Raw genomic sequence first — 14,084 nt, 5'->3', positions numbered from 1 at the left:
TTGATGGACAGTTGGGTTGTTTCCACCTTTTGGCTGTTATGAATAACACTGTTATAAACATTCGTGTACAGGTTTTTCGTGGACATTTTCAATTCCCTTGGAACTCTACCCAGGAGTGGAATTATAGGATAATGATGTGTGGGTTATAGGATAGCTTTTTGTGGAACTGCCAAACTGTTTTCCAAAGTGACTCAATTTTTTAAGAAACTGCCAAACTGTTTTCCAAAGTGGCTATACCATTTTATAGTTCACCAGCAGTGTATCAGGGTTCCAGTTCCTTTACATCCTCACCAACACCTGTTATTGTCTTATTTTAGCCATCCTCGGGGGTACAAACTAGCATCTCATGGGTTTGATTTGCATTTTCTTGATGGCTAATGTTGAGCATCTTCTCACGTGCCAGTTGACCTTTTGAATATCTTCTTTGGAAAAATGTCTATTTAGATCCTTTGCCCACTTCTTAATTGGGTTGTCTTTTTATTGTTGAGTTTTAAGAGATCTTTATATATTCTGGAAATAAGTTCTTTTATAGCTCTTTATATTAAAAACAAATGGAAATACTTATTTCAAAGAGCAGTAAAAATATATGGTAACTTATTCTGGCCCTAGGAGAATAGGAAAAGCTGGAACTGTGTCATCAAGACCTAGTATATTACACACTTATTGTCTGTACTGAAAAAAATATTTTTAATTACCTTAAAATATAATGGAGTTTAAGTAAAGAGAGTGCTGGTAGAGGGAGAAAAATTAGAGGAAAAAATTTTTTAATAAATAATACATATTTAACGTTCCTGATCTTTTGTGTCTATTGTGTGATTAAACAACTGTAGCCCTTTTTTTAGGCCTTAAGATTAAAATGAGAAGGGGGGAAATTAGTCCTTTTGTAAGGATTTTTTTAACCTTGCTAAGCTTTTTAAATGAAGGATTATAGAGTTTAGAGATTATAGGTAAAGAATGTCTTAAATGTATTTATGTGGTATGTTATTCCCTGGGTATGTTTAGGTAATATTCTTTAAATACATGCTTTTTTTCTCATCCTAGTTCAGTCAAAGAGTGCTGATCCTTTGAAATCAAAACATCAGTTGGACTTAGAGCGTGCCCATTTCCTTGTTACACAAGCTTTTGATGAAGATGAAAAAGAGAATGTTGAAGATGCTATAGAATTATATACAGAAGCTGTGGATCTCTGTCTGAAAACCGTATGTATAACTATAAATTTGGTGGAATTATGCTAAGGAATGTCTTCTTTTACTAGTGAATTTTACTTAATAACTTCTTGAAGAAAAAGTTATTCTATCATTATAAATGGAACTAAGTTACTCCTCAGTAAAAAAATCACAAAGAGTGTAAGGTTAACAATAGGTTTTTACATCTTGTTAAAATTTTGACAGCATTGAGGCCAGACACGGTGGCTCACATCTGTAATCCCACCACTTTCGGAGACCGAGGCAGAAGGATCGTTTGAGGCCAGGAGTTTGAGACCAGTTTGGGCAACATAGCAAGACCCTGTCTCTACAAAAAATTTTAAAAATTAACTGATTATGGTGGCATGCATATGTAGTGCCAGCTACTTGGGAGGCTGAGGCAGGAGGATCCCTTGAACCCAAGTGTTCAAGGTTGCAGTGAGCTGTCATTGGCCACTGCATTCCAGCAGCTTGGGTGACAGAACCGAGAACTTGTCTCAAAAATATTTTTTGGTGATGCCATTGGGTCACTACGCAATTATTTTTTAAATTATAAGACCTATTTTTTAACCTTTTTATACCTTAATAACCGAAATTAACTTACTGCAGGAAGAATTCATCACAAATCTATTAGTATAGAATAAACTTACCTTTTTTTTTTTTTCCTATTTATACACTAAAAAGTAAGGTAGTGGTTTGGGAGAGCTTTATTAATTTGCATTGTAAAATCCATTCAGCTTTTATTGCTCTCTGAGGAGTCTTGGTTGGGACTCTACCTTCAAGGGACATCTGATGCATAAGAGAGCAGTGCATTTGACAGAAGGATGAGGTGTAGTAAAGGCTGGTGTTCCCACTGTCTTTCAGCGGGCTGGCTTTTTGGAAGGTCTCTTGTTCAAAGAAACCACCTAGTCTGATTTCTGTAGGTGACTGAGGCCACAGGTATGTGCTCGTATTCTGAGGTTCCTACCCACTCAGCCTTCCGTGGCACCATGGTTGAACAGTTGTGGTCTAGTTAACACTTAATAAGTGGTTTTAAAGTTTACCTCAGTGACAAATTTTCAACACCATTTTAAATGATGCCTTTAAGAATGAAACTAAAATGACCATCCTTGTTTATTCTCTCATAGTTTCAAGAAGTGTAATGTGCATTATAAATTTTTTTGCTTAGAAATATGTATTAAGCAAATTTAAAAATAATTATGCTTTAGAATGTCTGTCTTTTTCTTTCTCTCAAGTCTTATGAAACCGCTGATAAAACCCTGCAAAACAAACTGAAACAGTTGGCTCGACAGGCACTAGATAGGTGAGTTTTGATCATGGCATGTATTGTGTTACTTATTATTAAGCAGATTTATCTAAATGTGTGGCAGAGGTCGTAGTAACAAACCTCCATCTTTAATCTGAGATCCAGAACAAACCTATTTTCTTCCTCTAAGTGAATTTGCCTTCTGCCTGATTTAACCTCAAGAAGTTAACAGATCAGTCAAGAAATGTTTTTAGTTTTTACTATGTGTAGAGCAGAAGTCATTATGATATTTGAAATGGAAGACTTCCCTTCTATTGTATACTACAGACTTCCAAAGAGATCTTCCAGATGGCCTTCAGATCTACTGCTAAAAATAGAAAAATTGATAATGAACCTGCTTATAGCCATACACATGCCCCAAATTATACCTTGTGTGTAGCTTCTTTACCTCTTAGCTCAAATGTCAACTTTTCAATGAGGCCTGCCCCGTTTTGTTTAAAATTGAATTTCCCTAGCACTTTCATCCTGCTTCCTTTATTCTAGTGTTCTTTCCCATAGCTCTTAATACTTTCTAAGGTATGTGAGATTTACCAGCTTATTACATTTGTTGTTAATGTCTGTGTCCCGTCTAACTCCCACCCTCAAATTGTAAGCTTTGAAGGCAGAGGATTTTATCTTATGTTGTTATTAATAAATGCAGTAACCACATACCTAACGGTGCCTAACATATATATGTGTTCAGTAGATATTTGTTGACAGAATGAATGGATTTGTACAAGAGAATTATGCCTCTTAAAAGAGTGTTATAAACAAAGGAAAAGGGTGGAAATTGCATTTAGACCTATATCATGGATTAATAAAATTAGCTCCTTTTGAGGCTCTGACTAGATAGCTGTACTACACCCAGCCCTTCTTTGTTTATTGAGGTATGACAGTCATCCTTCCTTTTTATTACTGTGATTTACTAACTTTAGTTTTCTTAAATTAATGAAGATACGAGCACCTGACACATGGTTGTCTCCATCTTGACTTTTTCCACCGGACAGAATCATAGGTGACTTTCATTACCTATGTGGATAACCCATCAAATATTCTTGAATGCATCCTTAGCAAAAGGGCATAGGTTAGTCACGGACTTCTCTGGGGATCTGTTGAAAATTGTGGATCCACTCTCTAGGGAAATGTACATAAAAGTTTTTTTGCATGTAATTTCAGAGAGTTTACAAGATTCCTGAAGCTCATATATGGACCTCAGGTTAAGAATTTCTGTTTTTTTAGCTTGTTCTTTGATGGAACAAAGTCAAAATTCCTTTGCATGTCATGTGAGGCCTTACATGATCCAACCTCTGTCTTTCTCTTGTCTCCTGCTGCCTCTTGTTTGCGCTTTTCACTGGGGCTACATCGGTTCTTTGGAAATTACCTTAACTCACTATGCTGTTTCATACTTCTGCACATTTATACCTATTCTTTTAGAATGCTTTCTCACTCCCCAAGTAAAGTCCTCTGCAGTTCAAGCATCAATTCAGAGCAACCTTCCCTGATTTCACCCTCTCTTCCCAGTCATTAAATCAGTAACTTGTGCATTCATGCGCGTGTAATACTTCCATCCTAGCATCTATCGTTTTTGATGGGATCATCTTGCCTTACAGAACTATGAGCATCTTAAGGGGAAGGATTGTTTTATATATTCTGGTATACCTCTTACTTTGCATAGTGTCTAATGTACAGTAAGTGCTCAATTAATGTTGTTGGTATATTGTTTGCAAAAACCTTTGAGAGTACCTTAAGTAGTGACGTGTTGACTAGTATGTAAGAATTTTGTATACTGATTTTATATCAGGAATGTTCCTTAACTAGTTCTCAGAGTAAATTTTGTTTCCTAAAAAGCTTAAATGTGAGAAGAAAAACTAGAAGAATTTTTCTGTGCCTCTCTCTATTATAGAGCAGAAGCATTGAGTGAGCCTTTGACAAAGCCATTTTGTAAAATCAAGTCAACGAATATTAAACCAAAGCTGCCTCCAACAAGAGCACATTTTCCACTAGGACCTAATCCCTTCCTTGAAAGACCTCAGCCATTTATAAGTCCACAGTCATGTGATGCACAAGGACAGAGATACACAGCAGAAGAAATAGAAGTGCTCAGGTAAATCAGTTTGTAACTCATTGTAATGAAGAATTTTGTTAATGTAATCAATGTAGGTGATTTTATTCTCATTAGCTTTGCTGAATTGTATTTAGATCTTTGCTATACTGTGTTGTGCTACTATGTAATTATACATTTTATCATCATGTGACCATGTGAAATATTTAAAATTTGTTCTGATATATTTTAGTATTAGCATTTTTACTAAACATTTTATGTTTTTCTGAAAATGCTTGTATTCTACAAAACTGAGCACTAAAAGTTAGGGAGCAAGATAGAGCTATGATAGACCACTCATAATCTATAAAACTTTGTAACTAGAGCCCTAATGGGGAAAAAATATTGTTACTGTGAAAGAGCAGTCTAGGCTGGGGTCAGCAGACAGAAACCTTGAGCTGTGAATAATTTTTACATTTCTTTAAACTGTTTTAAAAAAGAAAACAAAGCCAGGTATGGTGGCTCACATGTATAATCAATCCCAGCACTTTGGGAGACTCAGGTGGGAGGATTGCTTGAGCCCAGGAGTTTTAGACCAGCCTGAGCAACATAGTGAGCACCTGTCTCTACAAAAAAATTTTTTTTTAAAAATTGGCCAGATGTGGAAACAACCCAAGTGCCCATCAATCCACGAATGGATTAGTAAACTGTGGTATATGTATACCATGGAGTATTGCTCAGCTATAAGAAATAACGGTGATACGACATCTCTTTGGTTCTCCTGGAGAGAGTTGGAACCCATTATATTAAGTGAAGTATCCAAAGAATGGAAAAACAAGCATCACATGTACTCACCAGAAAATTGGTTTCCCTGATCATCACCTAAATGCACATCGGGAAAGGATACCAATTGGATATCAGACTGAGACCGGGGGTGGGGGGAGGGGATGGGTGTATGCCTACATGATGAGTGTGTTGCGCACAGTCTGGGGAATGGTCATGCTTGAAGGTGCTGACTTCGGGAGGTGGGAGGTGGGGGGAGAGGATGGAGGTATGACTACATGGTGAGTGCCAGGCGCACTGTCTGGAGAATGGACACACTTGAGGCTCTGACTCAGGGGGATGGGTGGGTCACAGACAATGTATATAAGCTGAGCTTTTGTACCCCCATGAAGAGCTGAAATAAAAAAAAAAAAAAAATTGGCCAGATGTACTGGCATGTACCTATAGTCCTGGCTACTCAGGAGGCTGAGGCGAGAGGATCCCTTGAGCCCAAGAGTTAGAGGTTACAGTGAGCTATGAGCTATGATCATACCACTTCATTTCAGCCTGGGTGACAGAGCCTGAAAAAAACTAAAAAGAAAACAGAAAAAACCAGAAGAATATATGTCAGAGACCTCATTGTAAAGCCAGTGGGGAACCTACAGCCTTCTGATTTCAAGATTGTTTTTTTAAGCACCAAAGCAGGCAAGAAAAGCTTCATCTTTCTCTGCTGCACCCCTTTTTAATAAAAGGGTTTATTATGTAAAATTTGGATTCAGTCAAAAGACGTGGCACTTAAGGACCAGGAATGCCACATTTCACCTTAAGGCCACAGGTTGTCCAGTCCTGAACATTTGCCAACCCCTGGTCTAGCCAGCCAGCTCAGTATTTCTGAAAGGAGCCTCAGGAGATATTAAAAATGTAAAACATAATAATGTGGAAATCCTTGATGGTCTTCTGAACCAGTGTAGGTAGGATAAATCTCTGAGTCAGTGTGGCTGTTCTTAAGTTGGACACTGGAGGAAGTTCAGCCTGGTTAGAACTATGTAAGTCATGTTGGTGCTCATTTTTTATTTTCTAAAATTGAACTGAAAGGGCTCTTTCCTAGGTAGTAGTCATCTGAGATCATTTTTCCTGCTGAAGATTTAATTGTACTAATTTGGCTCCCTTTGCCTAGGAAAAGTTGCATATGAACCAACACAACACAAAACAAGACAAAGGTAATTTTGGAGCTGAGAAACATTAAATTTATAAAGTCCAACACTTTGGCTACTCAGCATCCATATGCTCCCTTCTACATACATTAGAAATTCTGTACTACAACAAAACAACTCTCATTTTCCACCTAGCAAAATGCATCTATCCTATACAAGTGAAAAGTTTTCATCATCTCCTTAAAATGAGGGTACACATACCCCCAGCAGTCATTGTATCAGTTGCTGTCTGTGTTCATTAATTAGTCCTAAAGTTCACTGAATATTATTAATTAAAGACTAAATTGTGAAGTTACCCCACAACTTCTTGTAAATAAACAGATACAAGAAGGAAATAGTTAATATGTACAAACAAACATATACACAAAACAAGGAGAAAATATACATAGCTATTACAAACCTCATTTCATTAATTTGTCAACAGACTATAGCTGATATCTATCTATGACACTTCCTCCTTTCACTACTCATTCCATATTCTCATAACTGGAAAATACAAAGAAGATATTTTTTAGTTGTAAATGTCGTGTTTTTTAGATTTGGGGCTTAGGATAGAATTGACTTTGTGTCCTGGTGTCAAGAACATTACCTCTAGAATAGGCCTATCTTGAGATGAGAGTTTGGTTGTGAGGGATGTTTGTTTTAAAAGAGTACTCCTACTGAGTTGGACTGAATCAGTTATTGTCTGGTATTCAATTATTTTATGAAAATTTTGTGCAAATAAAGATATCAACAATGTGAGTTGTCAGTTTAATTTTAATACAGTACCATATCTTATCAATGCAATTTTAAAGAGTTTAAGATTGGAAATTAAGATAGACTTGGAATGTTTACTTTAGGTTTTTTTTCCTTATGTTTTATAGGACAACATCAAAAATAAATGGTATAGAATATGTACCTTTTATGAACGTTGATCTGAGAGAACGTTTTGCCTATCCAATGCCTTTCTGGTAAGTAAGCACAGTTGCAGTTTTTTGGGTCCAAGATGATTTTAATTTTTCCATATTTTTTCAGTACTCCTAAGTCCAGTTAATTCATAGTCTCGAAATTAAAGTTTCTCATTAAAAAAAATTGGTTGGAAGAGAGGAGTGGCTATGGGAAGGAGGTGAGGCAACATAGCAAAAGCACCTTTGTTATTTGCCTAATCATGAGTATATTTGGATCTCCTTTTGTCTAACATACTCTTAGTGCCAAGCACAGCACCTGGCACAAAGTAAGTACTCAGTAAATATTTGTCCAGTTGGTGGTTGACTCCCACAGAAATACAAGCCAGTAAAGGAATTGAATGGAAAAGTGGAGTAGAATGACAGTATCATTGTTAACTAAGAAGACCCAATTTAAGAGAGGGTTATTCATGAAAACATTGTTTGGTTCAGAACTCCCAGCTTCTAGTCCTGAGGAAATCAGTCTTCAGTCAGATGTATGTTAAGAGCATTCATCAAAGCATGTTACAGCAAAAAATTGTTGAAACAAATATCCAGCAGTATGGGAATGATTAAATAACACATCCATCCATACAGTCAAATATGCTACCCAAATGTAATAATACATCTTTTAAAAATAAGGAAAAAATACTCACAATATGGAGATAAAAAAAGAACATTTTTTCTTTAGCAGGCACCAAAAAACCTTATACGTGTAACATTCAAATTTTATTCTTCTTTCTTGTATTTATAGATACATAGAAAAAATGGTATAAAGAAATACACCAGAATATTTACAGTGGTTATCTCTAGGTAGCAAAATTGGGTGAGTTGGACTGAATCAGTTACTGTCTGGTATTCAATTATTTTATGAAAATTTTGTGCAAAGAAAGATAACAATGTGACTTGTCAGCTTAATTTTAATACAGTACCATAGCTTATCAGTGAAATTTTAAAGAGTTTAAGAGTGGAAATGAAGATAGACTTGGAATGTTAACTTTTGTGATCATGTTATGTTCATTATCAGAAAAAAATCATCAAAGTTGAATGCTTACTATGTATAGGCTATAAAGGCTCTATGTAGAACAAAAGGGCTACGTTTCATTTTCTAGTGTTTTGCTGTTCTTGATTGTCCAACAGTTAAATGTCTGAAAGCCAGTAGGTTATCAACATAATTTTTCCACTCAGGCAACCATGTGATGCTGGTTACTGACTGGGATCTAAGGAATTTTTGTAGCCAACAAACTTTATAGCACATACATTAAGGGGACATTCTAGAGCCAAACTTCCCAGTTTTAAATCCTGTGCAATACTGGGCAAGTTGTTAAATTTGTTTGTTTCCTCATCTGTGAAATAGGGACAATAATAGAAACTACCTCATAGTGTTACTGTGATGATTAAATGAGTTAAGGGTTAACTGCTAAAAGAAATAATTATTTATTTTGTTTAATAACACGATAATAGAATTTAGTTGTACATTTCAAATACTTTAAAATTTTTTATGCCTCTTGGACCAATAATTTTGCTTTAGGAAGCCAATTCTGAGGAAGTATTTTGAGATGTACTCAAAGATTTACATAAAAGATACTCATCAGTGTTGCTATAATTCTGAGAATGAGTCACTTATTCTAGTGTGTTGTTGAATATATCCAAGTAGAGATTTAAACTTAGTTTCAATCTTTGTGCAACAAACTAAGATAAATCATATTTTTAATGTTTATAAAACAGAATGTCCATACAAAGAATATTATGTAGCCATGAACAATCAAGTTTTCAAGGAATTTAATAACATAGGAAAATGATCACAATATAACTGGAAAAATAAGATATAAAACCATATAAACTCCCTTAATTTAGACATGGAACTTGGCAGCTGTCACAGTAGGAAATTTCTTTTTTTTCTTAACGGTAACTTGCTTAGTGTCTTCCACTCTGGATTATAAGCCTTAGAAGGACAGAGACCATATCTATTTTAACTAAGTTGCAACCCAGTTCCTAGCACAACATCTGGCAAGTTGCAGGTACTCAGTAAATACATACTGCATTAATTTAATTTAGAAAAAAAATCAAGAATAAATACTAAAATTACTCCAAGTGGCAAGATTTTTTCTTTCTTTCTAGATTATACTGAGAATAATCAGTAATAGAGTAACAGTAAACATTTTTAAACTGAGGTAATAGATTAACACAAAAGGGCTCCATAATTTATAAGTGGTTATCTTTGCCTATATGTATTGAATGATTTTTTAAATTTTTTTCTATTCTGGTCATGTATCATTTTAAAATCATAAAATAAGCATTATTGAATAAAAATTATGTTTATAAATATTTTTAATCTTTAAAGTTCTAAGAAAAAACATTGGATTTGGTGATTTAGTGGTGACTTAAGAGAACAGATATTATGAAATCTTGAATTTACTCTTTATTATGGTTATATGGCAGGTTAATACTAAGTAATTAGATTATAATGAGCCTTAATTTTTGCCCTTAAAATTTTGTTAGTTGTGCTTAAACTTTTCTAAATTCAGTCAGTTCACTTTCTATTTACAGTACCAAATTTTACCTGGAACACTAGTGGTTCCGGAAGACGATTAAAGAAGTTTTGTATGCTATATTCTACTTTAAGAGATTTATAATAATATTGGCTTATTAAAAGTCTAGAGGTGTCCTGTAGTGAAAAAAAAACCAATACTTTATCCAAGAGTTTGCAGATCACCTGACTACAGAATCCCTTTCTCCTAATATCTATCAGCATTCTTTGAAAAAAGATGGTTATATTTGTTTTAGTCTGTGTATCATATACCTTATATTATCCAAAAATCTTTTGAAATCCAAAGATTTGTTGCCCTTACTCTAGAAAAGGTTTGGAGAAAGGTAGATGTTTATTTGGTGCTATACATCAATTTTTGAGAAATATTACAACACACAGTGGGTAGAGGGTAATGGATGAGAATGGTGGGTTTGGCATCGGAAACCTGGATTCAAATGGCAGTTCTGCTGCTTTTTAGCTGTATGACCTTGGTAAGTTACTTAATCACTTTAAGCGTTTTCTAAAAATATTTGTTGTTAATAGAGTTGTTTTGAGGACTAAATGGATAATGTGTGTAAAGCACTTTAGCATGATGCCTGGCACATGGTTAGTATTTAGTAAATTAGCTACTCATTATTAGCGTTGTAGAGAGGAGTTTGTTAAGAGCCAACATAGCTTCTTAGGTCCTTTTGAATGAATCAGCTCGTACTATTGTTAATGCCCCATTTTCATGAATTTCTTCAACATAACTATGCTAAATTAATCTTTTAATTTATTAAAGAAAATATAAATAAGGCCAGGTGCGTTGGCTCACGCCTATAATCTTAGCACCCTGGGAGGCCAAGGCGGGTGGATTGCTCGAGGTCAGGAGTTCGAGACCAGCCTGAGCAAGAGTGAGACCCCGTCTCTACTAAAAATAGAAAGAAATTATATGGACAACTAAAAATATATATAGAAAAATTAGCCGGGCATGGTGGCGCATGCCTGTAGTCCCAGCTACTCGGGAGGCTGAGGCAGAAGGATTGCTTGAGCCCAGGAGTTTGAGGTTGCTGTGAGCTAGGCTGACGCCACAGCACTCTAGCCAGGGCAACAGAGTGAGACTCTGTCTCAAAAAAAAGAAAGAAAGAAAGAAAATATAAATAGAATGAATTTAGATTGTTCTTCTGTTTTCAATTATTTATGTATATCTTTTAGTTGGAGAAAATGATCAGGTTGACTGGATTTAAGGTTAAGGGTAAAGAGCCATATTTGGTGGGTTATTTTAGGATAACATATTATAGCTATGATCACTATACCAAAAAAAAAAAATCTCTAAGCAATTCAATTTTGACTTTGTCATCATTTAAGATTAATTTTATTATTGTTTTAATTTTTATTATTACTTCAGTGATAGATTGGGCAAGCTACCGTTATCACCTAAACAAAAAACTACATTTTCCAAATGGGTACGACCAGAAGACCTCACCAACAATCCTACAATGATATATACTGTGTCTAGTTTTAGCATAAAGCAGGTAAACATTTATTTTTTATAATTTTATATGAAAGTTAGCATTTTAAAGTAATTTGAATATAGATTGGGTTTTTTCTTAGATTTTTATTATGTATTCAGATGCATGACTATAATTGGAAAAAGTATTCACTCTGCACAGTTTGAAGCATACTGAAATAATATAAATATGAATAACTTTTGAGAATTATAGATTTTTATGTAGACCCCATTTATCTTTATGTGCTTGTAGATGATAAACTTGGGAATCTGAATTTCACCTTTGATAAGGGATATAAAAGAAAAATATTTAAATATTTAATTCTAAATTAACTTCATTGAAATACATTATTCAATTTTTCTAGGATTTGTGTAAATAAAATATGAGTCAGCAGTATGGCATTTCTGTTATTTTCCTACTCAAATGACAGTCAAGAAGATACTTAGTATACAAAGTCAGGTGTTTGATGCAATGCTTAAATACTGTGATAGTGTTGAAAGTGAATGAATGAATATGTTAATGTTAATAAATTATTCTTATTAATAGACAATAGTATCGGATTGTTCCTTTGTGGCATCATTGGCTATTAGTGCAGCTTATGAAAGACGATTTAATAAGAAGTTGATTACCAGGTAAAATTTCATATTTCTCCCTTTAAGTCTTTTCATGTAATTGTCTCTTAACTAGAAATTAAAAACTTAGGCTTTATCTGTGTAGAAAGTGGAGAGGGCATATCACTCAGAATATTATGACCCTTCTGTAGAGGTTAAGCTGATGATTTGTGAATGTGAAAAAATATGCTAAAACAGTCTAAGAACATATATGCACATGTAGTTAGTGCATGTAATTAATATGTTTTGAAATTGGTCAAAGTAAAATCATGTCATATTGATAATACTTTGTATATATAATAAGGTAGCCACTAGCCATGTGTGGCTGTTGAGCACTTGAAGTGGGTTATTCTAAATTGAGTTGGGCTACAACTGTAAAACGTACATGAGATTTTGAAAATTTAGCACCAAAAGAATGTAAAATTACAGACTATCTCATTTTTTTTGTATTGGTTATATGTTGAAACCATAATATTTTGGATATATTGGATTAAATTAAATTATTAAAATTGGTTTTACAGTTTTCTTTAACTTTTAGTGTGGCTACTGGAAAATATAAAACTACATATTTCTGTTGGCTGGAACTGCTTTAGAATGTACTGAAATGTTTCTGAGATACTTTTAGTTTTTAAGAGATATAGCAGCTTAAAATCATTCATTGTAAAAATTATTAAGCACTGTAATTTTTTTGCTCAACTTTTCCTGAGTGGCTTTTGTGTTAACTCCTTTGACAGTACAAAGGTGAATTAGATACAGTCCTTAGTTTCAGCTCTTTGCCATATAAGTAAATAATTTGCAATATGTTTGATTTGGTCTAAATTTATTTAAAAGAAAATTGATACTGATAGTTGTTACAAGTATCTTATATAATTTTATGTAATCTTATTTCAGAGTTGCACCTAGTTGCCTTAGTTGTGGTTAGTTGAAGTGGTCTTCTCTTTACTTCTTGTGGCCAGTGGTAAAAGATTATTTTAACTGGCTTAAAATATATCCACTTAATGATTTATTAAAGCGTGTAATTAAAATTGAGCACTTTTGAGAATATTGTGAAATTTATGCCCTAAGAGAAGGTACTTCTGTATTTATTTATAGTAAATCACAGACTGGGATGAAATTCTTTCTCTAGGCCTATTAAAGGAAAATATTCTGCTTATTTTTAGAAATTGCCAAGACAGTAGCATATGTCTAAACGAAATATCCTGTATAGTAGTTGATATTGAATACTAATGTCAGTATTTCAATGTTTATCTTCCTTACAAAAGCATAATTTACCCTCAGAATAAGGATGGTGAACCAGAGTACAATCCATGTGGAAAATATATGGTAAAACTTCACCTCAATGGTGTCCCAAGAAAGGTGAATAATGTCTCTTTCCACCCCCACCCCTTCTCTCTCTGCCTTCCCCACTTTTGACTCTTGAGTGGAATCATTAAGAAATGTTATCTATGTCAACATTTTTAAAGTCAGTTTAGTTGAATTTGAGTCTGTAATATATATTACTGTCAGTAGCGTTGTAGATTAAAAATATGACAAGTATAAAGTTTTTAACATGATTTTGAGAAAATTTATACAAAGTTTTAATAAGTAACATTGAACTAGGATTATTAATGCTTAAAATAAATTTTAATCTGAAAATTCTTAGTTACCTTTTTTGATTAAATGGAAATCAGAGAAACTAAATCTGTTAGGTCAGAAGAATTTATATGTAGTCATAACTTGAGATGTAAGAAGCCTATAAAATTATTTCCTTTGCAAAATATATGCATAATTTTAAGTTATACTACTTTAATTTCTTTAAGGATTCTGAAATGTTATGAGGCCCTTGTGTTATTAGGATTCTCTGGCACCTGTCTACCCCCAGATCCATATATCAATGTCAGCATCACCCAGGAGCTTGTTAGAATTGCAGAATTTCATGCCTCACCCCAGACCTACTGAATCAGAATCTGCATTTTAAAGAGCTCCCCTGGTGATTGCAGTCTGAAAATCATTGCTCTATAGCTCAATAGTACAGTTGACCCTTGAACAACACAAGTTTAAACTG

At 34.1% G+C, this 14,084-nt stretch overlaps 1 protein-coding gene across 2 annotated transcripts in view; it reads left to right on the top strand.

The window, feature by feature from the left end:
• Nucleotides 1-14,084, top strand: part of CAPN7 (calpain 7) — a 48,635-nt gene that overhangs the window by 7,550 nt on the left and 27,001 nt on the right. For both annotated transcript variants that reach the window (XM_045538470.1, XM_045538461.1), the window contains exons 3-9: nt 1,042-1,199; nt 2,420-2,487; nt 4,373-4,573; nt 7,350-7,436; nt 11,327-11,453; nt 11,976-12,061; nt 13,303-13,396. In XM_045538470.1, coding sequence (XP_045394426.1) covers nt 1,042-1,199; nt 2,420-2,487; nt 4,373-4,573; nt 7,350-7,436; nt 11,327-11,453; nt 11,976-12,061; nt 13,303-13,396 — 821 coding nt within the window. The remainder of the gene's footprint in view (nt 1-1,041; nt 1,200-2,419; nt 2,488-4,372; nt 4,574-7,349; nt 7,437-11,326; nt 11,454-11,975; nt 12,062-13,302; nt 13,397-14,084) is intronic.

Source organism: Lemur catta, chromosome 1 (assembly GCF_020740605.2).
Source record: "Lemur catta isolate mLemCat1 chromosome 1, mLemCat1.pri, whole genome shotgun sequence".
In the NCBI taxonomy this organism is placed as follows: domain Eukaryota; kingdom Metazoa; phylum Chordata; class Mammalia; order Primates; family Lemuridae; genus Lemur; species Lemur catta.
This window is presented reverse-complemented; position numbering and strand designations above follow the sequence as displayed.